Below are 20,842 nucleotides of genomic sequence, written 5' to 3'. Positions count from 1 at the left end.
GCGTTCATTCTTTTTCTCTCAGTGTAATCACTGGTCATTCAAACCGCACTCGTTCAAATCTCAAGTTTCTTTTTGACGACCTGGAAGCTACACCAAAGCTACACCAAATTACAGATATCAACCATCACCCAGCCACCACTGTTGACCAGACTGAGATTCAGCAGCCTGGTCAAAATGGTGTGGCCCTACCCGTCCACCCCCGAATACAGCTACGGCTTTGGGCACAACTTCCGCACTGGCCTGGAATGGTGCATCTTTTGTGAGCGCTACAGCTACTGCCACACAACCGGGTACTACTTTTGCTATGCCCGCACCCGCAGAAGATATCGCCGAACCTACCGTCGTGACGATGACAACTACTGCTGGTATGGAGATGACTGGGCCACCTGCCGGCGCCGCAACCATGAGCGTTGCCGGAGGTGGATCCCCACTCCAAGGCCATCGACGCCTAGCTTGAGACGGTGTCGGAGCTGCCACGCTTATATTTGAGGATGACGATGAAGATGGGGATGTTTTATGATTACCGATGGGTTAATTTTTTTTCTCGTATTATTCTGGTACGCCCTCTGTCCAGATTGCGATCCTCCACTTGTGCTAATTCTTCGTTTAAGTTACCGTTTATGATCGCGCTCTGCGGTACCTGCCTGGCACCTCGCCATTTCTTCCTTTTGTCATGCTGTTTATTAGACCACCGGATACCCCTCATTTCAAGCCGAAGATCTCATTTCTGTATTTTCTCTCTTTTGTCATTGGCCTTTTCCTACAATGTGCGTTTAGCTCTCGAAGAACGAAATCCTGTATTCTCACTCATTGATGTAACAAACATTCACGGCAAGAGATAGACTTCAACCTCACTTCAATTTTGTATCCTTTAAATCATGTATTTTAGATCCTAGAGTTTCTTACACTCCCTCAGAGATATCCTTCTTGCAATTTACACCTTGACAACCTGAATCTATCCCCGCGGTGGAGAATGACGCCGATGAAGTCGGTGGCTGTTGAGTGCCGCAGTCACTTGCAAACTTTAACAACAACGATTAACCAGAGCAAGTTTGAGGCAGTGAATTCCTGCACCGCACCCCGAATCCCTTTTTTCACGATTCATCGCCATCACGAAGTTGCATCCATTCATCCAAGTTCATTTGTCCGGATCAACGCTTGCCAGCATCATCATCACCCCAGCCGTTACCATCACCGCAAAGAACCTGAAACATGGACGACATGCCACCATCAATTGATGAGTGGTTCATGAACCTCACCGGAAACCGGTCAACATCAATAGTGATAGTCGCTGCCATCGTCTGGGCTGTGGTATCCTTCCTTCTCGCCAGTGCGATGGTGTGTTCGCGTGCATGGGCCGATGACGAACCCAAGTGTATCAGGGTCTGCCGGCAGGAGGGCTGCTTGTTCCCGTGTTACTTTATGCTCTATTTCCTGTTTGTGTTTACATTACCGGCTCTCCTGGTTGTAGGACTGGGCGGCTTCCTTGTCGTTATGGCGTCTGGGTCTTTGTCTGTGCTACCTTATGCAGCGGTGCAGAAGATCGGTATCAAGACGTGCTGTGGGGTGGAGTGCCCTTGTCTCAATCTACCTGAGTTTGAGAAGGAAAATAAGAAGGCTAAGAATAAAAGGAAGACAGATGTCGACCTGGAGGTTGGGGGTGAGAGCGAAACCGACCGAGCTCCTTCTGCAATTAGAGGAGAGGGAGCAGCCCCTGGGACAGGGCTTGTGAATTTTGCACCGCAACTTCAGGTCCCTATGGTGGCCGCACCAGAGCGAGCAAGAACGGCAGTGCCGAAGCCGTCTAGACATACAGCCGCAGAACAACCGAGGCTAAATACATACACTCAAAGACGCTCTAGGTCCCGTGGGGGCGGTTCGACCAGCCAACAATCTCGGATCAATACATCAGCAGCACAGAGGGGCTCGCTTCAAAGTCGCACTTTGACTGCAGAGAACCTATGTATCTTACACCACAGGATGGCGGATGTTGAGAGCTCCCAAGCTCGCGCAGGGGCAAGTGTAACAGCCACACAATCTGGGAATGAAACACCGCCTCCTCGGTATGAGGAATCGGATACACAGAACAGGACGCAGTGAAGGGAAGGAGAGGGACCAGTCTTGGTGATGGGTTAAACCTTTGGTCCCGGATGCGATCTCATTCACATGACTGGATTAATACCAATGAGTCAAGCAATGGTGGCTGAACAGAGCTGTTTGCGTCAATGACAAAGTTACCTCTAGTCAGATACCTTGGTGACAAAAGCCTGGCAGATAATTATAAAAGTTTAACCTCCGTGGCAGTCAGAGCAAATTTGAGTCTATAAGGGCCAATCATTCGGTCACAATATCTCAATAAATTTGAGTTCACTTCTTGATACATTATCAGTTCCTTCTTCTTCCAGCTTCATTATGTTGGTCAGTTTACTGTACCTCCCTTTAGGTATATAAAGTGCCGCTCCTTAACTTCCAGGTTGCTATCAAACTATCATTCTTACCTAGCCAACTTCCTGTTATCGAAAATCACTAAAGCAACTAAACTCGGAATATCATACCCATCAACACAAGGGCAGTCAAACCTGTTTTTGAGCCTGTATCCACCATGCTTCACAGTCCTCAGACAAACACAACACCAAGCCAAGATACAAACAACGAGTTCAAGCCAGCACATATTTACAAGCCGTGTATATTCTGGGCATTCTCGACCTTCTTTATGTTGTTAACTCGCAATTCATCGGTTAAGTCCAAAAGGATCTCCTGTCTAAGCTTGTTAGACAACAATAAGGATCTCAAGTTTCTAAATTTCTGGTGTGGAGAGTCCTTTCTTTTCCCGCTCTACTCCCTCTTGAATGATTTCGCTCTTCTTTTGTTGCCAGTATGTTACATGTATGGCCATGGGTGTGGCCGTGTGTCTGGTCAGCTGGGTGGTAGTGTAGTACAGAACCGTATCTGATGTTGTATACGAGTTTGTTTGGACCGAAGGGAGCGAGGAGAAGTGTTGGGCAGAGTGTTGTGATTCAACCATCACAGCCCGAGGCGCCTATAATCATGATGCCGATACCGGCAAAGACGACGAAGATAGTGAACCTATTTCCTTACCATAGTGGTCAGGGGCGTGGATGGACTCTGGAATGCTATTGGGGGAGGTGGCACTGAAGTCGGGGAACTCATCAGCTAAGCCAGGTTGCTTAGGAAATCCAAAAAAAGAAAAACGCCACGATGGCGCCTCAGGAGTGTAGTTGGTAATTTGACATGTCATGACCGAAGTTGATGGGTGAGAATGATAAAAGACAACGTGCTCCACATGAATCGACTCACTCAAGCACTCAGCTCCAGATTCGGGAAAATAACACAGATGGGGATCTTTATCGACTCCCGATAAGTGATCCAAAATTTCAGTAACATGAATTTGATGTTGCAAACACAAATCCGATAGCAGTGGAGTCTTACCAGCGCCGTGGTAGCGGCCTTCAGGTCATGTGTCCTGCCGATAGGTCCCGTGTAAGTGGACTTGCCCATCTTAGAAGCGGAATAGGGCTGATCCACTGCAGCCAATCAGAATGCACCAATTAATCGGGAGATGCCCCTCATCTTTCGACCCACCCAGCCAACCTCCGACCGTGCCCGCAGCCGTCCAGCCGCTCGTCCAACCGATCGGGTCACCCAACAGTGGCCGACCCATCGGCCACCATCCTTTCAATACAACCGAGACTAGGTGAACCCTTCTTGCAGCGACAACAAATAAACCAACAAACATGGGCATCATCCGCAAAACATTCACCACTGCCTTCCTGGCCACGGCCGGAACTGTTGGCTATCTTGGCACAACCACCCGCCTTGAGAGCCCGCTGCCCGAAGACGACCCGTTATGGCGCTCAAAGAGCTTCCGCAAATACAACCGACACAATAATGCCTCAACGCAAGACCTCGTCTACAAGCGCATTCCACTTGATAAAATCAGGCCCGAGCTCCTCCAGCGCGAGGGCGATCTGGCTCTGGAGTTTTGCCGTGGTGTCTGGGGAGGATTAGGTGAGGCTCACCCTCATCCACCGCCCACCCAACCAGTCACAAACCACGCCATATCCATTTTTGGAACTAACTTTACATCTCCTGCAGGATATCGCTTTCAACGGGCCTATCTTGCCCGGAAATACCAGGGACCCGCCACCGCTGCCCAGCTATGGACTGCTGATCAGCTATCCAAGTCGACCTATGAGCCAGGTACACAGCTGACTGACCACTTTGAGGTTGTTGAGAAGACACCAACTGAGATTGTTGTCCGCTGCGGTGATACGCCGAGGAACGCGGGCCCAAGAGACTCGGATGGCCTTTTTGTCATCAGTGCCAGTGTTGACAAGGCTCGTGGCGAGGTGGTTCTTGGACTTAAGAGCTGCTTTTTTAACGGCAACAGCAGGGTTGAAGGTATTCAGGGACCAATGCCGGGATGGATGGAGGAGCTGCACAGATGGTATTCCCGTCTTTGGCTTGTTACAGGGTCTTGGAGGGTTACGTCTTCCTTCTTGTGATTGGGCTTTGTGTGAACCCCTCCGCTCTCGTTTGGTTTGGCTTGGTAACCGATCTCACCACTACAGCACAGCGTGCATCTCGGGGCTGGCTCAGCCTTTTGGACATCGATCTTGGACACGCATACAGACTTCTATCTACAGTTCATACACCGGAATCTAAAAGACTTGTGCCTTTCTACTACGCCTTTTCTTGGAGTTCAGATCACTTTTTCAGAATCTCGGCCTGGAGCATGACGTTTCCGATGTGTCCGGAACGCGGATGCGGAGATCAGCGGGGTAAGCGAGCGGGGCTTTCCCGCCTTATCGAACACCTCCATCCACCCTGCATCCGATCGAGAGTGTCACTCTTTGTTGCACGTCTTGCTTACACCAGGATATCCTGTTGATACTAGTGTGAGATGTCGAGCAAGTGTCACGGAAGCCCATGCATATCAGGGCGGGGTCCTGACGGTAACGGAAGCGAGGAACAATCTATGGCAGACTCTAACAGAACAGATGGTCGACGAAGTAGGTTCACGTGGGGACAACGTATGCGTCCGCCACACCGGCACACCACCAAAGACAGCAACGGCAGTCAACGGCACAAAGGATTGGACAACAGCTGGGCGCCCACGAACCGGGATGCGAACCCACCATTTACCTGCGGTTTTTAGGAACAGATTGGGCTAGCTATCCCGTATCTCGACCTGTCTGTCTTATCATTATCAATGAGGATAGGGTGGAGTAAATGTTCATTCATCTCTCCCTGCACTCCGCCTCAGTAAATGGCTTTGATATATAAAGGGGATATCCTCTTTGGTTGATTCACTTATTTCTCCTTTCATCACACAACACAGACACACTCGCCACATCCTCACAATGGTTGCCAATCAAGACGCAAAGGCCGCCCAGGCCCCAGTCATCGAGACTGACAACACTGCTGCGGTCAAGGCTGCTATTGTTTCCAGCGAGACGACCAAGGCTGCGCCGGTAACACATCCTCTTGGTCCTTTGACTGGTGAGGAGATCAGCAAGGGTGCGGACTTGGTTAGGTCTGTGTGGCCTGAAGGGACGAAGCTCCAGTTCAAGGTCAACACTCTTCATGAGCCCGAGAAGAAGATTCTTGCCCCTTGGCTTGCTGCAGAGAGGGCGGGTGAGAAGCCTGCGCCGCTTGAGAGGAAGTCTTTTATTGTTTATACACTTAGGGGAACTGTAAGTCTGCCCTTCCACTCCACCGTCACTGCTCAAAATGCTAAACTCCATCACAGCACAATGTCCATGAGGCGGTTGTCAACTTGACCACTCAAAAGGTCGAGTTCAACGCCAAGCTTGGGCCTTTTGAGCACCCCAACAGTGATATGGCTGAGCTTGAGGAGGTTGAGAAGGCCGTGCTGGAGATTCCCGAGGTGAAGGCCGAGATTGAGAAGCTGGGTCTTCCCGAGGGGGCGGTGGTTGTGATGGATCCTTGGATTTATGGTATGTCTTTTGCTGATCTTGGGAACCCGAACATGAACTAACACTATACAGGTGCCGACGGCATCAAGGAGGCCAAGTTCTTCGACGACAAGCGTGTCATGCAATGCAACCTCTACCTTCGCGACCCCAAGAACTCATCCGAAGAGGACAGCTGCCACTACTCCTTCCCCCTTCCCGTCTCTCCCGTCATTGACCCGGCCACCCTCGAGCTGGTTCGTATCGACATCATGCCTACCGGCCATGACGAGACCATCAAGCCTTTCACATGGCAGGACCGCCCAGCAAACGAGTACATCCCTGAAGCCCACACCATGCGCACCGACCTCAAGCCTCTCCAGGTTGTCCAGCCTGAGGGAGCCTCTTTCACAGTTGAGCCCTTCTCTGAGCTCGGCCGGACACTGAAGTGGCAGAAGTGGGACTTCAAGGTCGGCTTCAACCAGAGAGAGGGCATGGTCCTCTACGATGTTCACTACGACAACCGCCCCTTGTTCTACCGCCTGTCTCTCTCCGACATGGCCATCCCTTACGGTGACCCGCGCAACCCTTTCCACCGCAAGTGCGCCTTTGACTTGGGTGACGTCGGTGCTGGTTTGACAGCCAACAACCTCCAGCTCGGCTGCGACTGCCTCGGCAGCATCTACTACATCTCCTCTGTCCTCGGCAACGCCGAAGGCAAGCCCGTCGACGCCCCCAACGTCGTCTGCATCCACGAGCAAGACTCTGGTCTCCTCTGGAAGCACACCAACTACCGCACCAACCGCGCCGTCGTCGTCCGCAACCGCGAGCTCGTCCTCCAGTCTATCCTGACGGTCAGCAACTACGAGTACATCCTCGCCTTCATCTTTAACCAAGCCGGTGACATCACGTACGAAGTCAGGGCAACGGGTATCTTGTCCACCCAGCCCCTCGACCTCGACCTCACCGAGGTGCCGCACCCCTTTGGCACCGTCGTCCACCCCGGCGTCCTCGGCGGTTACCACCAGCACTTCTTCTCCCTCCGCGTCGACCCCATGATCGGCGGCCACGGCAACCAGATCGCGTACGAAGAAGCCGAGGCTATGCCCCGCGACCCTAAGCTCAACCCCAACGGCCACGGTTACATGGTCAAGAAGACGGTCATCGACACCACCGGTGGTTACGACCTCGACCCGAGCAAGAACCGGACGTTCAAGATCCTCAACCCATCAGTCAAGAACACGGTCAACAAGCTCCCGGTAGGCTACAAGGTTCACGTGCCCCCCTTCCAGCCCATCCTCGCAGACAAGGACAGCTACCACTACAAGCGCGCCGAGTTTGCCGATCGGAGTTTTTATGTCACCAAGTATGTTGACGGGGAGCTGTTTGCGGGCGGGAAGTACACCAACCAGAGCCATGGCGGCAAGGGAGTCAGGAGCTGGGCCGAGAGGAAGGAGGATTTGACAAAGGAGCAGGACCCGGTGTTGTGGGTGAATTTTGGGATCAATCACATCCCCAGGGTTGAAGATTTCCCGGTTATGCCGATGGAGATGTTGAAGGTTATGCTGAGGCCGGTGAACTTTTTTGACAAGAACCCGGCGTTGGATGTGCCGAGTTCGAAGCAGAGTTTCAACTGCAGTACTGCGTTGAATACGGCTGATGAGCTGGCGAAGAAGGTGGATGGGTTGGCTGTTACGGGGGGGGAGATGAAGGGGTGCTGCAAGGCTTAGGGGTGATGGGGTGATGGGGTGATGGTTTTTTCTGTATGTTAATTTTTTGTGGCCTTGGATTTACGCATATTTGCATGAGATGGGTTTCGTACCAGATACCCACACAATTCCATCTTTATGGTTCTTTGCATTGTTGCATTCAGAGCAGGTGATCATCCCCTGATTTGTGAGCCTGGTGAGTGAGGCCTGGAACAGGTGACTTTTGGTCGAGATGCTGCTGATCGATCACGGGTTGGGTTGGTGAACAGTGATGTAATGGATGCGGGGTTGGATGAGTGGGAGCACAAAGATCAGACCCTCAAAAGCATCAGACTGACCACCTCCACTGGAAGTTCAGGCATATCATCATCATCAAGCAAAACAAGACACACAAGAATCATCTTTCATCTTCAACTTCTCGCAAGAAACAGTCAACATGGGCGTAATGCACGTGGTGATGTTCAGCTTCAAACCGCTGGCCACACCGGAGGAGGTTCAAGAAGTCAGTCATCGCCAAACAGCCACCCACCCCTTTTCATCACCCAGTCAAGAAGCCTAACTCTTACCATTTTTGTGTCAGGTCTGTGACAAGCTCCTAGCGCTTAAAGACACCTGCCTCCATCCAGAAACCAACCGGCCGTATATGAAGAATATAACTGGAGGGGTGAATACGCACATGAGTGACTCCCAAGTGCGTTCTTTTCCTTGTCATCTGTAGTTTCTAGGGAGATGATAACAGTATACTGAAGGGGTAAACAGGACAGAGTAACCCATGCCTTTGTGAGCGAGTTCGACAGTGACGAGGACAGAGAATATTATCTCAAGACAGACCCGGCGTATGCTGCTTTTTGGGAGGGTGCAAAGGGGATTGTGGAGAAGACGGAGGTGGTGGGGTTTATGCCTGGAAAGTTTTGATACGAATGATATAAGAATATCTTCTTGTTGTTATCATAAATGAAGCGTCGCTGTATCTGATGCTATCCTCCCCACGAGAGAGAGAGAGGGTCGTCGTTGCCGCTGTCATGGAGCGGGTCCCGCTGAGCTCAAAGCTTAACAGTTGCTTGACCCCGCAGCGTCGAACCACAAGGGTGCATCTCGTGCTGTGATTGGTTAGACTCCCAGGTCAGACGTCATGGCCCCCACACCCTCCGCGACTTCAGACCGTCCAGCAGCCCCGGGAAGCCGTCGCTCGGTCTTTCTTTGGGATGGGAGCAGTGCATGCAAAGTCCACCGAGCGATCCTTTCTCCGTTTCATCCAGCTGCTTCTGATATCCATCTCCGTCGCGTTTTGTTCGTCGTCTCTTTAGCATCAACAAGTAACAACAGCGAGCCAGCCAAACGCGCGGATAACATCACCCACTTCGTCTTTGTACCTCGTCGGCATCGTCGGACTACAACTCAGAAAGCACAGATTCCGTGTGTCGCAACCCCTATTATCAGTTGCCCTCAGCCTCGCACGAAGTCTCACCTCCAGCACCCACATACACCATCAGCAAAGATGTCGCAGACCTCCCATCCAACCCTCATCAACCTCCCTCCAGGCCCCTCCAACCCAGACACCCCTGAGATTCCGTATGTATCTCCCTTTCCCCTTCCACCTCTATTAATCACCCCCTGACTCTCATTCAGCGGAACCCCAACCTCCACGACCACCTCCCTCTCGGCCCTCTCCACAACAGCCATCAAAGACGGCCACAAGGGCACCGTCCACCACCACCCTCACCCTTTAAATCCCCGCGGCCTACCCCCCCAATATGACCCATCCAACTCCTCCCTCGAAGCCGAACGCGCCGACCGCATCTCCCGCCTCACCGGTCTGGCCCCCGCCGCTTTTTCTCGACAACAACAATTCCGATCCGGCCAACAACAACCTATCCAACCCTATACCCAAACCCAGCAATTCCAACCCCCAACAGGTATAGCCTACTTTGATGCTCAAGGTCAACCCCAAATGCAAAACAAGATGAGCACTGTTGGGTCTGCCTCGGCAACAGAAGTGTCCCCTTCTCTGGGGGGTGGGTCAGTCAGCGGGAGGAGCAGGACTACGACGATGAGGGGGAGGGAGGATGGGGATGAGGATATGTTGACTGAGATGGATAGTGCTAGTGTTGCGGGGGGGAGCGGGTATGTGGATGAGGATATGATGATTGATGAGATGGATGATGATGGGTTGAGTAGGAGGAGCGCGGGGACTTACGATGAGGAGGATGATGGGAGGGAGAGTTTGGTGGGCTTTGGGGAGGGGGCGGGGAGTACGGTTAGTGGGCCTATTTATCATCGGAGGGGCATGCCGAGTGGTGGAGGGCAAGGGGGGATAGGGGGTTTGGAGAGGAGTAATTCTGGATTTAGTGAGGGTGCCCCTGGGGGGGGGTTGGGGATGACGGGGCGGAATATTGGTGGCGGGCTTGGGGTTGGGAGGCCGGTTGCTGATGCAAGGCTGGCGGAAAATAACAATAGCGGTAACAATAACGGCAGCAACAGTGACACCCCCGTCAGCCAGACCGCCGCGAGGGAGATTCAGCGAGCGAGGATGGTGGATGGGGTTGCGCTGGAGGGGACGATGGCTGCCGCGCAGGGGGTTACGATGCCGGGCAGTGTGGGGGATGATGTCTTTGTTGATACTACTACTGGGGGGCCGGTTCCGATGCAGGAGGGGCAGCCTTTGACGCATCCGACGAGTGCTATCAGGGAGACGCAGCAGCCGGGGTCGCATCAGCATGTTGCTCAGCAGCAGGCGCTGGCTTTGGCCCACCAGCAGCAGCAGCAACAGCAGCAGCAGCAGAGGGGCCATGTAACGTCACCGAGTACGTTGTCTGTTGGGTCTGAGTCTACGGGGACTGGGGCGAATAGTAGGGAGGCGGCGGAGAGGATTATTAGGGAGCAGTTTGAGGGTGGGCGTGGGGGGGGTGGTCAGAGAGGGGGAAGGGGGGATGGTCTGGGGAGTCCGAAGGAGGGCGAGAGGTTGGGGAGGTTTTATTTTGAGGAGCGTTAATGTGGTGGTATCGGCTGGTTCGGAATCTGGGGGTGGGAAAGGTGTTTTCTGTTTTCTTTTTGGTGGCCGGTGACAAGATAGGTCTGGTTGGTTTTGGTATGGGTGGCTTCAAAGGGTTTTATATGGAAGGAGTGAGATGGCGGTGGTGGTCTGCTGTTGCGGTTTTGCGGTCTTCTAGTGATATTGTAACGGATATAGTCGTTTGTGTGGGCACCTATTCGAATTGCTACTTGCGTTGCTTGTTTGACAGGCTATGATTGCTGACGGGCTTTGTGTATGGCCAGGTTGCCTGGCCTTTTTCTTCATGGGGATAGCAAACTATATGCTGAATAACAAGTGGGTTGACCGTAGACAGGCCGCATGATCCACAGCGTTCGCTATCAGTTCGAACTCCCACTGCAATATACATCTCTCGCCGCACAGTCACTATATGGGGCATTAACCGGGTCAATTTTGCCAATGGGGAGTAGGATGGCGGCTTCATGAAGAAGGGAGGGCTGCATGGTGAGAGAGAGGATATTATCACTGGACGCAGGAACGCTGAGCACGATGGTCAGACTTCATTTGATCACTAGCCAAGCTCGCAGCTTGCCATTAGTGCAGCTGACTATGGGGAGGATTGCTGTGATTACGGAGTAGAATATAACAAACAAGAGAGATGGAAGGAGGTCCGATGGGATTTTTCTCACTGTTGCAGCTTCCAGCAGGTGCAAACCTGTGATTACTATAGGTACTAGAACAGAAGGTTGGGGGGGGGTGGGGGAGGGCACTGCTCAGAGTACTGCTGGCAGAGCACCAGCACGCCTAACCCTGAGTGGCCCAGAGCAGCTGCGAGCCGAGCAGTGCAAGGAGTTTATGTTGACATCAGAGATGATCAGACTTTGGACTTTGGCCTCCCCAGGTACATGCACATCAAGATGCTGGCGATGATGTTTAGTTACTGCCCCCCCATCTCTAATATTCCAAGTGCAACAGCATAGTGGTTAACAAATCAAATAACACCGGGCAGCGGCATTAAAGGGGGGTGTGTTGCCGGAACTGTCTGGTTCACACTTGATTCCTGAAGTAAACACATGCAATTTCTGGATCCGGCATTCGCAAGTCACACGAGATACATCAAGCACAAGAAATTTGTCATCAATGGCATATCATTGCTGCGAGCAGGTTACCAACCTCTACAGCGATGACTTATCACTCTCCCTGGTAAGAAAAAACTCATCTTTAACGGCCTGCAGTTACTGATAGGAACAGATGGGTTGAGGGACAAACCCCAAAGTGAGGAAGACTTCCAGCATCAGCACCTACCTTCCGAGGACCAAGGCGCCCACCTTCAGACGATAATATACCCTCGCAGCCCGTGAAGAATCCAAATTGGGAGCTTCGACATATGAACACAGTTCCAACTCCTTATTTGCCTTTGATTCGTCTGCCTTGGTTGTCGACCGCGGGGACTCTATTGAGATAAGGTCATTTCTGGTGGGTTGTCGCTTCAAGATACGGATCCTGCCCAAAATGCCGTGCAGTTTCTTAATCAGCTGAGTTCCACAGATGGGTGTCCGTTGTGGAGTGTCATAGAGTAGGGGTGGCGCCTGTGGCAGATGGTATGAGCGTTGGAAACGATTTGCCCTCTTGGTCACGTAGCGAAGATGGATGTAGATGGGAGAGCGCAGTTAAAGTGCGCTCTTTGAAGTACCGACCAGAACGAGAAGAAATGGGTTGCACGTTGCGCACATTGTCCCCGAGGGGAAACATATACCGCCCGGTAGCCACTGCAGTTGGCCAGGAGGCTGCCTCGAAGGCGGTCTTGGCCAGTTTGATGAGCATGAGATCACTTCCTAAAGAACCAACAGGTTATCTCGGATCATGTCCAGTCTTTGACAGGGAACCGTCACGATTAACCAACTCGTAGCAAAAAAGAGTCGACATCCCCCTCAAAAACAGGTGCTACGACAAGCAATACCTCGAGCAACAGCTCCTCATTCTTTGCGGGAGCAAGGATGAGTTCGTTTTAAAGGTATAGCCATCCAACTTACCTACCTACTCTCTGCCGAACCTTACTAACCCCCTGGCCCGGCTTCAAAGACCTGGTGCCCCCAATACGGGAACAAGCCAGAAGCAATCCAGATCTCAACCGTCGAGTTCACAGACCAGTACAGAAGCTAGGTGAGCACCCCTCTCGACATCACCTGCTTACAGACTGATGATTGACTGATTAAGGGTGCGGAAAGAATGCGAAATGCTCCTCAAAGACAACAACGCCTACGCCAGGAAAATGCATAACACCAGGGCTGAGGCCAACGACAACAAGGACGATGGTCTGACTTACATGCTCCGGCCCCAAGCTAAGCTGGGCCATCCCATAACACTGAGTTCGCAAGATGGTACACACGACAACATTCTATAGATGCAAAACATACACCCTTCCATAACCTTCTATCTACCAAGCACGCTGACAATTCTCCGAAAACACATCAAGTATCATACAGGTAGAACCAATCCATGCAATTAAAATGTAAACTCTCACCCCCCACTCCTCACCACACACACACACTTCCCCCCACCCAACTTCCGCTCCAAGCTCGACTCAGTCTCGCTGGATACCCACGACTGGCTACCTGCCCCTTCTCCCCTCTGACATCATCATCCTTCAACTCCCCCAAATCGCTTCATCATCTCCTCTTCCCTCCCTTGCTCCCGCCATCGAGACCTGCAATACTCCTACTTTCTCGCAACTCTCCTGGTCACCCTCCCCGGCGGCGTCTGCCCCGGCAACCTCGCAGGGATATCATCCATGTCATCCATATCACTGCTGATCGTGCTCAACGCCCTCGCCTGCCTCGCCTTCACCGCCTCCGCCGCCGCTTTCTTGTTCTCCTTCCTGCTATTCGACTTCCTCCCGTACGTAACAGCAGGCGAAGAACTGCTCATGACCGCAGGCCGGACAGTACTCTCCGAGTTGGTCTTTCTCTTCTTGCGGGGCGACATCTCCTCGGTGGCGGGGCGCTTCTTGGCCGACTTGAGACGAGTGCTGGTGACCATGTCCTCGTCCTGGACCTCTTCACCAGATTCTTCCTCGATGGCGGCAGGGGTGGGGGGCTTGTTGGAGAGAGAACGCTCGCGGCGACGAGTGCGGGCTGCATCTGCTTCGACCGAGGGGGACGGCACAAATGGGGGGCGTGTTTCGTCTTCTTGATCCAAGGTGTCGTCCTCTTCAGGGGCGAGGCGCTTCACGACGGAGGACTGAGGTGGTGCTTCTGCTTCTTCGTCTGCGGTCTCCTCGGGCGCTTCTTCTTCATGCTCCTCATCAGAGTCGATCGGTGGGGCATCGGAAGCGATCGAGGCAGCATCCTCCCTCACCGTATCCTCCATCACAGTGTCCTCCACCACCGTCTCACCCTCAGAGTCAGTCTCGTCAACAATAAAAGCTTCACTCAACTCTTTCTTCTTCTTTTTGGCGGAGGCGACGGAGGTCGAGCGGCGTCTCGTCGTCGGCTCTTTCGGCTTTTTGGCTCTGCCGCGAGGCTTTTTGGCGCTGGGAGGAAGGGACTGTTCATCAGGGTAGTTGCCGTAGCTGTCCCCAAATCCTCCCTCTTCATCATACCTATTAACAATATGCTGCGCGCATTCATGAACGGTCTTATCCCCATGGTGTGGCACCGACGACCTCAACCGGCCCCAGATAACAACCAGGGCTTGACGCTGATACTTGTCCTTGAAGATCCTCTCGGTAATCTTCTTCCAGTCGATCTCCCGCTCGGTTTCCGTGCAGCCATCGCGGATGACGCAGGCCAATCTGTATTTCTCAGCTGGTGTAATCTTGGTCAAATCCTGGCGAGCCAGTTTCACTCTCCAGTTGTCAGTATCAGGGAGCAAGGTGATGACCCTGTCCCGGTCCGCAATCGGCTCAGCTTTGAGTATTCTCTTCCACTTCTCCATGCACTGAAGTCGGTTTCTCGTCCGGCCCATCGCCTCGCTGATAGCCTGCCAGTTGACCAGGCTCTCGGCTTGTCCTTCGTCCTCCCTCCTCGAGATGAGGTCTTTCCGAATCTTGTCGACGGCCTCCTTGACTGCTTGGGTGAGCTTCGCCTCCTCCTCGTTGCTCCAGTCATGCTTCACTACTTTGTCCCGGCAAACGATATAGTCTCTCCACCTGTCACGAACATCCTGGGGATGTCTGTTGATCAGACCTCCGATGACTGTCCACTTGTTGCCGTGAATCTTCATCATTTCCTGTAGCTCCTCATCCTGGTCAGCAGTCCACTGACCACGTGCCACAAAGTTGTGGAATTTTCGTCTGCAAAACTTCTGCAGCTTCAACCGTGATCTTGAAGGGCACGCCTCGCACACAGCGGTCCAAAGAGCGGCATGCAATGTCGGGGCACCCTTGGCATTGTGCACGGCTACGGCAGGGTTTTCTTGGATGATCCTGTTGATTTCAGCCTGGGTTAGGCCCTCGTCCTTGCGAAACTTGTTCACTGCTTTGGTGACCTTATCTTCTTCAACAGCAGTAAGTCTCCCAGTAGCGTAACCGTGCTTATCGAGTTTCTCTTCTTGTTCCTCGGAGGCCGCCTTCTTCGACTTCTTTGACCTTGGTGTCTTCTTCTGCTTTGGGGCAGGTGTAGAGGCAGCGGGGGCCTCGTCGATCTCGCCGCCCTCTTGCTCTTGAAGAACTTCGCGAATCTTCTTGGACTTTTTCTTCTTGGGTGCTGGGGTGAGAGCAGGAGCTTCTTCCTCCTCGGGCTCCTCCTCGGGCTCCTCCTCGGGCTCCTCAGGTTTCTCTTCCTCCTCGGGCTCCTCTGGTTGATCTCTTGATTTACGCTTCTTTTGGGAGCGAGTTGAGGATGTCTCCGGCTGTGCGTCTGGCTCGCTGACGGGGGCGTCGGGATTGAAAGCACGTTTCACTTTACGTTTCGTGGAAGAACGGGCCCTGGCAGATGAGGGGGGAGGGGGTGATGGCGAAGCCGCATAAGCAACATCGTCGCCGCCAAGATCTGGTGAAGATTGAACGGTGGTCCCATTGACATGAGCTTGCTCGCTCTGACTGGTCGGCACATTCCCAGCTTCCGACGGTGGTTCGACTCTCGGTTCCTCGTGCTGCATTTCTGGTTGTTCAATGTCGCTTTCGGGGATTTCGGAGAACCTCTCCTCGCTTACCTCCTCCTCGTCCGCACTGTCTTCGAGGGGGTCATTAACCGGCTCTTCGTCGTCTACCTCGCTTTCTTCCTCCTCGGCCTTCAATACCTGCTCCTCCTCGGCCTCGCTTTCTGGTGTTCCCTCCTCCTCACCCTCACTCTCAGGCGCAGCCTTAAGCGCCTGAGCAGGGCTGGCCTCACTCGCCGGTGTCCCGTTCACCTCCTCCTCATCCTCCTCCGGCGCAGACTTCACATTCTGCATTACCTCATCTTCCGACGACGTAGCCTCTTCATGGTCCAGAGCGGGTGAAACCTGAGTCGCGAACCTCTGACTTCTTTCGTTGCTGCCATCCGTCTCGATATACCCAGAGTCGTAGGCAGACTGTGCTTCATCCATCACCCTTTGCAGTCTCTCGGTCTTGGTTGGCACAGGTGACTCTTCTTCGTCCGTGGCATCTCCCTTCCCAAGCCTCGACATGTCCTCGTCTTCGTCATACACCCCTGACTCGGACTTAACGTGCACGATGGGCGAAGTAGGCGATTCCTCCTCTTCCTCTTGAGGGGCGGGTGTCTCGGAAACGTGCTGGGATCGTGCTGCCGAACCGTCCTCCATGTCGACGTCATCGTCGGAATCGTGATCCGGGCGTTCAGTCTTCAGGTTGGCAAGATCCTCCTCAGCTTCGTCCAATTCCATATCATCCTCCACGGCGGCGGCTTCAGGGGCCGGTCCCACCTCTGGCACTGACTCTTGCTCTTGCTCTGGCCCCGGCTCCGGCTCTGGTTCCACCTCTGGCTCTGGTTCCGGCTCTGGTTCTGGCTCAGCCTTCTTGTTCCTGCCCTTCTTCTTGCTACTCGATTTGCGCCGTTGAGAAGCCATAGCATCCTCCATTCCCTTGTCCTCTTCCTCATTATTCTCAAGCCGAGGCTCAGATTCGAGCTCTGGAAGCGTCGGCTGGGGAACAAACGAGTCCTGATTGTCATTGTTCTCAACAGCATCGGCATTGTCATTCAAAATCGTCCCCAACGACATCCGCTTCGACTTCTTCAACTTCCGCCTCGCCGACCCACCACCATCCGGACTCTGACCAACATTCTCGACATTCCCCAAAGACGGAGGACGCGTCTTCTTCCTCTTCAGCGGCGTCAGCTGCGACAGCGATCGGCCCGGTGAGTCCATAACTTCACCAACGCTCCTCTCGCGATCCTTCTTCTTTTTCCTCTTCTTCTTCTCTTTCTTGCTCGCCTCAGGAGGGGGCTCGGTCTCGGGGAGCGGCTCGGTAGTAGCCGCGTGTTGTCGTTCTACTTGCTCCTGGTTTTCCGGGTGGTCCCAGCGGGGAAGTGGGGATGAGCGGCCGCTTTGGATGTCCGTGTTGTCGTCGTCGTTCTCGCGAGGAGCGCTCTGTTCTTGGCCCATTGTCATTCGGCGGGCGGCCGCCAAGTTGGAGGGAGGAGAATCAATCCAGACCCAGAGTTTCAGTTTGCTGGAGAGCGCCGGCGCAAATCTTGCATGGTTTGTGGAGTCGTTTTTTCTGCATGGAAGAATTGGGATAGTCCGCAGGGGTTTTTGCGATAGAAGGTTGAGGGCGCAGTTGGTCCACGTGGGGTGCCGGGTAGGTCTTCTTGGGAGCCTAAATTTTTTTTTTGGCAAACGATTGCACGCGTTGGTGGGTCAGCAGCCACCGACGCGTTGACCACGTACCTAGGGTTGGGGTTAGCTGTTGGTTTCTAGGTTTTTGAGCTCAGACTCCGACAACCACCTCGCACTTCCTCGACAATTGAGCAAACGGACGCGTGATGTTAAACTTTTGAGTCGTGCATCAAAAGTCAGCAGGTGCGAAGGGTCAAAATCCAAGTGGAAAAACAACGGGTTGGGGTTATGCAGCATATCTCTTCGATTCCTCCTCTCCTGGTGTTGCGCAGAGTCTTGTCTGACCTACCTTATGGTCGACTTGAGTAACATGGACCTTCAACGCCCGTCTATCCAAGCAGGATTCAGCAATGTTTGAGCTTTCTAATCCCCCAGTCTACTTGATCCAAAGCTGTCATCTCAGCTATTTCAGCTGTTGGTGTCCACGATCCCAACTTTGACTGTCACCTGTCTGAACTATCGATTCCAGGGATGCACATATCATCTTTTAGCTACCTACCTAAAGCTTTAACTGCGATGGTGAAAAGACTAAACAGTAATAAGGACGAGAAGGTCAGATACAAGGTCGAGATGGTGAGACGTTCACCTACATGAGATTAAAAGCCGAGGTTACCACATCCTTCGTTGCATTGAATAACATCTCTGTGAACAGGAGACATACCCTACACAGAGCTACGGCTCACACACAGAGCACAGCTCATAGACAGCAACATATCTTACGCATCTCACATGCACAAAAGTCCATGTCTCAAAGCCCCAAAATATCTGAATTCATCCGTAACCGTTCTCATACACCGTCACCCTTCCCTTGTGAATGCCAAAATACACGAAACCCATGACAGCAATGATCGTAACCCCTTATCAAACCCCAAACATGTAAATGCAAAGCAAAATGACTTTTCCTCCCAATCCTGCACGCCCTTGTTCATGTCCCTTTTTGTGATCCACCTCGCCCTGACGCCGTGTCAATGCAACCATAGCCCTATAAGTACTGTATTTCCTCGCTGGTGATGCCGCCTACCAGTGCTAACACCTGAAATACCGGGTATCTGGTGATGAACCATTTTTTCTGAGTACTGTATGCCTCCATGGTGATACTTCCGTGGTGATGCTCCGTTTGACAGTAATGAAATGCGGATGGGTGTCTTAGGGTATATCATCTCTCTAAACCATGTTCGTTGAGACTTATTTATGCCGTAAGCTGAGCGATGGGGGTATCATGGATGCTGCTTTGATCCCTCGTACCGGGAACTTCTGGTACAAGTATAAAGGGGTAGAAGTCTTCTATCCCTGGGCGAATGTCCTGTGTGCCAAACACCGGATTCGAAATGCAGACCGAAACTGAGAAAAAGAAAAGAAAAACGCGAAAGTAGTGAAATAGAAGGAGAATCAAGAATAGGAAATGTTCAAGGTAAAAGGAGATGAAGTCAACGACATACTGGACTTGTTGTATGAAGACTCGCGTGTTGTTGAAGACGGCGGTCAGCGGTGTTGAATCGTAAATTGCCCTGTGTGGCATACGGTCGTTAGTCGTGACCCTGTAGTAATTGTTGGGTTGTTCAAATTAGCCAGTGATAGCTTGAAGGATTGGTGTCTCCCTCATTTGACCTCCTCGTCTTCACCTCTATTCTCTCGAGGGTCCTCTTTCTTGTTCAAGCTCGACTTCTTTTTCCGCAGGAACATGCTCCGCATGGAGATCTTTCTGTGCAGATCTGAAGGGTTGGGGGGAGACTGAGGCACAGGTGGCATTGGCGGAACTATGTGAGTAGCGGAGGGGGGTTCGGGGTGGAAAGTAGAAGCTGCTGGAAGAAGAGGCAAAGACGACAGTCCAGCCTGTGGTCTCTCTGGGGTGACCGTGCTTGCTTGTTTACTCAACGCCGAGCTCATCAAACTGCTGCCGGAGCTTCTCTCTGTTGTCGAGCTTCTCTCGGTCCTTCCAGAAGCAGTTCTTGGACGTGTGATGGAGGAGGAATCACGGCCGAATGCTGCTGCCACCCAATTGGACTTTTGGGAGGACGAGCTACCTCTGCCCAAAGAGCTTTTGCCGAAAGAACCAAAGTTCTTCTTTGTGCTTGCACTTGATCGATCGGATTGGCGTTTTGTAGTTTCAGGAGTCGTCGGAGGGAGATCAGGAACCGGAGGAACAGAGGAGGAACTCGACTGCTCGCGAAGACTGGTTTTCGACTTTTGGGATCTCAAACTTGCGAAGCTCATTGCCTTCATGAGCTTTTGAACCTTGGTCGGTGAGGGAGGGGGCGAGGGGCTCCAGCGACTCTTGAGCTCTGGCTGAGCGACTTGCAGAGGTGTGACTGGCCTCTCTGTCGGCGCCATTGGTGTGGTTGAGGCTCTCTTGGTTGGCGAAGGAGAGTGGACGAATGGCGGGAGCTGTGGGATGGGTGGCCTGGTTCGCGGCACAGGCAGAGTCGTGGCCGAAGTTGCTACGCAGAAATTCAGTGATAAAGCCCCAGAGAACTGAGAGATAGGATGTAAACTCACGCGGTGAGGCAGTCGCGACCGGCACCCTCTCTCTGAGGAGATCGGGATGCAGCGGGCGGTCGGCCAAGCGAGGGGGGGCAGAAGTCTCCAACATATGGTGCACAAAGGAAGGCAATGGTGAGGGCAGCCGTGGAATTGGCGGTGCCTGGGAGGGAGAAGATGTGGGTGTTGCGGCCACCGTCTGCTGGAAGGTGGGTCTCCCAGCCGGCTGCTCCTCGTCCACTGCCTTACCTTTGCTCTTGTCAACCCGGCCCAACCGGTCCAAGCTTTCCTCTGCCTGGCCGATGACAGATGTCGTCGGAGGCGGGGGCGGAGCGCAGCTTGGAGTCGGCGGGGGTGGGGCCGGTGACAGGTCCCGGACCACAGAGAGTGTCGGCTGGAAGCGAGGCTGCCGCCGCCGGCTCCGTTGGCCCGCGAACGCCGTGGAGGGCAGACGCGGGAGTGACCTCGCAGCCTCCACGGCAGGGAAAGGCCAGCTTTTGCTGATCAAACCGTCACCGTGGACCCCCACGTCTTCTTCTACCTCCTCGTTAAGCCAGGCCTTTTCGGCCAGCTCGTCCAGCCAGCTGAAGGCGGAGGAGCTACCGCCCGCTGCGCCTTCCTCGCTCCAGATTCCTGTTTCCATTGTGACTGTGACTTGTTAGCTTTGAGGAACCATCACCAGGTTCAGGGGTTGGGGTGACAGTGAGGTTTGAGAAAATAGCAAAGGATGGTGTTGTAAATGCTGAGGGGTTTTGTTGATTATGAACAAGCTTGATGGGAAGTGAGTTTGGGGCTTTGGATTGGGAAAACGAGTTGTGTGATTTCGGAGTAGGAGTGTAGTCTTTGTGGCTGTGATCAGGCAGGATGAGGAGGTTTTGGAAGGAGGAAAGTGAGGTGAGTGTCTGCCGAAGATGTTCGAAGGTTGGTGAGAAGGTGATGAGTTTGAG

General features: G+C 53.1%; 8 protein-coding genes across 8 annotated transcripts; 6 read left to right on the top strand and 2 right to left on the bottom strand.

Moving 5' to 3' along the window:
- Positions 1–1,212: 1,212 nt before the first annotated feature.
- On the top strand, positions 1,213–2,100 carry QC762_509755 (uncharacterized protein; the record flags this gene model as incomplete). The annotated part of the gene is made up of 1 exon (XM_062891383.1): positions 1,213–2,100. The coding sequence occupies one exon, from the start codon at positions 1,213–1,215 to the stop codon at positions 2,098–2,100; it is 888 nt and encodes a 295-aa protein (XP_062742726.1).
- A 1,537-nt stretch (positions 2,101–3,637) lies between these two features.
- QC762_509750 (uncharacterized protein) lies at positions 3,638–4,526 on the top strand (the record flags this gene model as incomplete). Its single annotated transcript, XM_062891382.1, has 2 exons — positions 3,638–4,029; positions 4,117–4,526. The coding sequence occupies exons 1-2, from the start codon at positions 3,756–3,758 to the stop codon at positions 4,524–4,526; spliced, it is 684 nt and encodes a 227-aa protein (XP_062742725.1). The 5' UTR covers positions 3,638–3,755.
- An 858-nt stretch (positions 4,527–5,384) lies between these two features.
- Positions 5,385–7,666, top strand: QC762_509740 (uncharacterized protein; the record flags this gene model as incomplete). Its single annotated transcript, XM_062891381.1, has 3 exons — positions 5,385–5,717; positions 5,774–5,981; positions 6,033–7,666. The coding sequence occupies 3 exons, from the start codon at positions 5,385–5,387 to the stop codon at positions 7,664–7,666; spliced, it is 2,175 nt and encodes a 724-aa protein (XP_062742724.1).
- A 415-nt stretch (positions 7,667–8,081) lies between these two features.
- Positions 8,082–8,560, top strand: QC762_509730 (uncharacterized protein; the record flags this gene model as incomplete). Its single annotated transcript, XM_062891380.1, has 3 exons — positions 8,082–8,147; positions 8,226–8,336; positions 8,405–8,560. The coding sequence occupies 3 exons, from the start codon at positions 8,082–8,084 to the stop codon at positions 8,558–8,560; spliced, it is 333 nt and encodes a 110-aa protein (XP_062742723.1).
- A 217-nt stretch (positions 8,561–8,777) lies between these two features.
- On the top strand, positions 8,778–9,982 carry QC762_0086790 (uncharacterized protein; the record flags this gene model as incomplete). Its single annotated transcript, XM_062884001.1, has 3 exons — positions 8,778–9,217; positions 9,275–9,902; positions 9,929–9,982. The coding sequence occupies 3 exons, from the start codon at positions 8,778–8,780 to the stop codon at positions 9,980–9,982; spliced, it is 1,122 nt and encodes a 373-aa protein (XP_062742722.1).
- Positions 9,983–10,205: 223 nt separating this feature from the next.
- On the top strand, positions 10,206–10,637 carry QC762_0086780 (uncharacterized protein; the record flags this gene model as incomplete). Its single annotated transcript, XM_062884000.1, has 1 exon — positions 10,206–10,637. One exon carries the CDS (start codon positions 10,206–10,208, stop codon positions 10,635–10,637), a length of 432 nt encoding a protein of 143 aa, XP_062742721.1.
- Positions 10,638–13,355: 2,718 nt separating this feature from the next.
- On the bottom strand, positions 13,356–17,189 carry QC762_509720 (uncharacterized protein; the record flags this gene model as incomplete). The annotated part of the gene is given in 2 exon segments (XM_062891379.1): positions 13,356–15,392; positions 15,405–17,189. 2 exon segments carry the CDS (start codon positions 17,187–17,189, stop codon positions 13,356–13,358), a joined length of 3,822 nt encoding a protein of 1,273 aa, XP_062742720.1.
- A 1,146-nt stretch (positions 17,190–18,335) lies between these two features.
- On the bottom strand, positions 18,336–20,538 carry QC762_509715 (uncharacterized protein; the record flags this gene model as incomplete). Its single annotated transcript, XM_062891378.1, has 2 exons — positions 18,336–19,855; positions 19,914–20,538. The coding sequence occupies 2 exons, from the start codon at positions 20,536–20,538 to the stop codon at positions 19,017–19,019; spliced, it is 1,464 nt and encodes a 487-aa protein (XP_062742719.1). The 3' UTR covers positions 18,336–19,016.
- Positions 20,539–20,842: the final 304 nt, after the last annotated feature.

Source organism: Podospora pseudocomata, chromosome 5, assembly GCF_035222375.1.
Source record: "Podospora pseudocomata strain CBS 415.72m chromosome 5, whole genome shotgun sequence".
NCBI lineage: Eukaryota > Fungi > Ascomycota > Sordariomycetes > Sordariales > Podosporaceae > Podospora > Podospora pseudocomata.
Note: the sequence above shows the minus strand (reverse complement) of the source record. Positions and strands in the feature narration are given on the sequence as shown.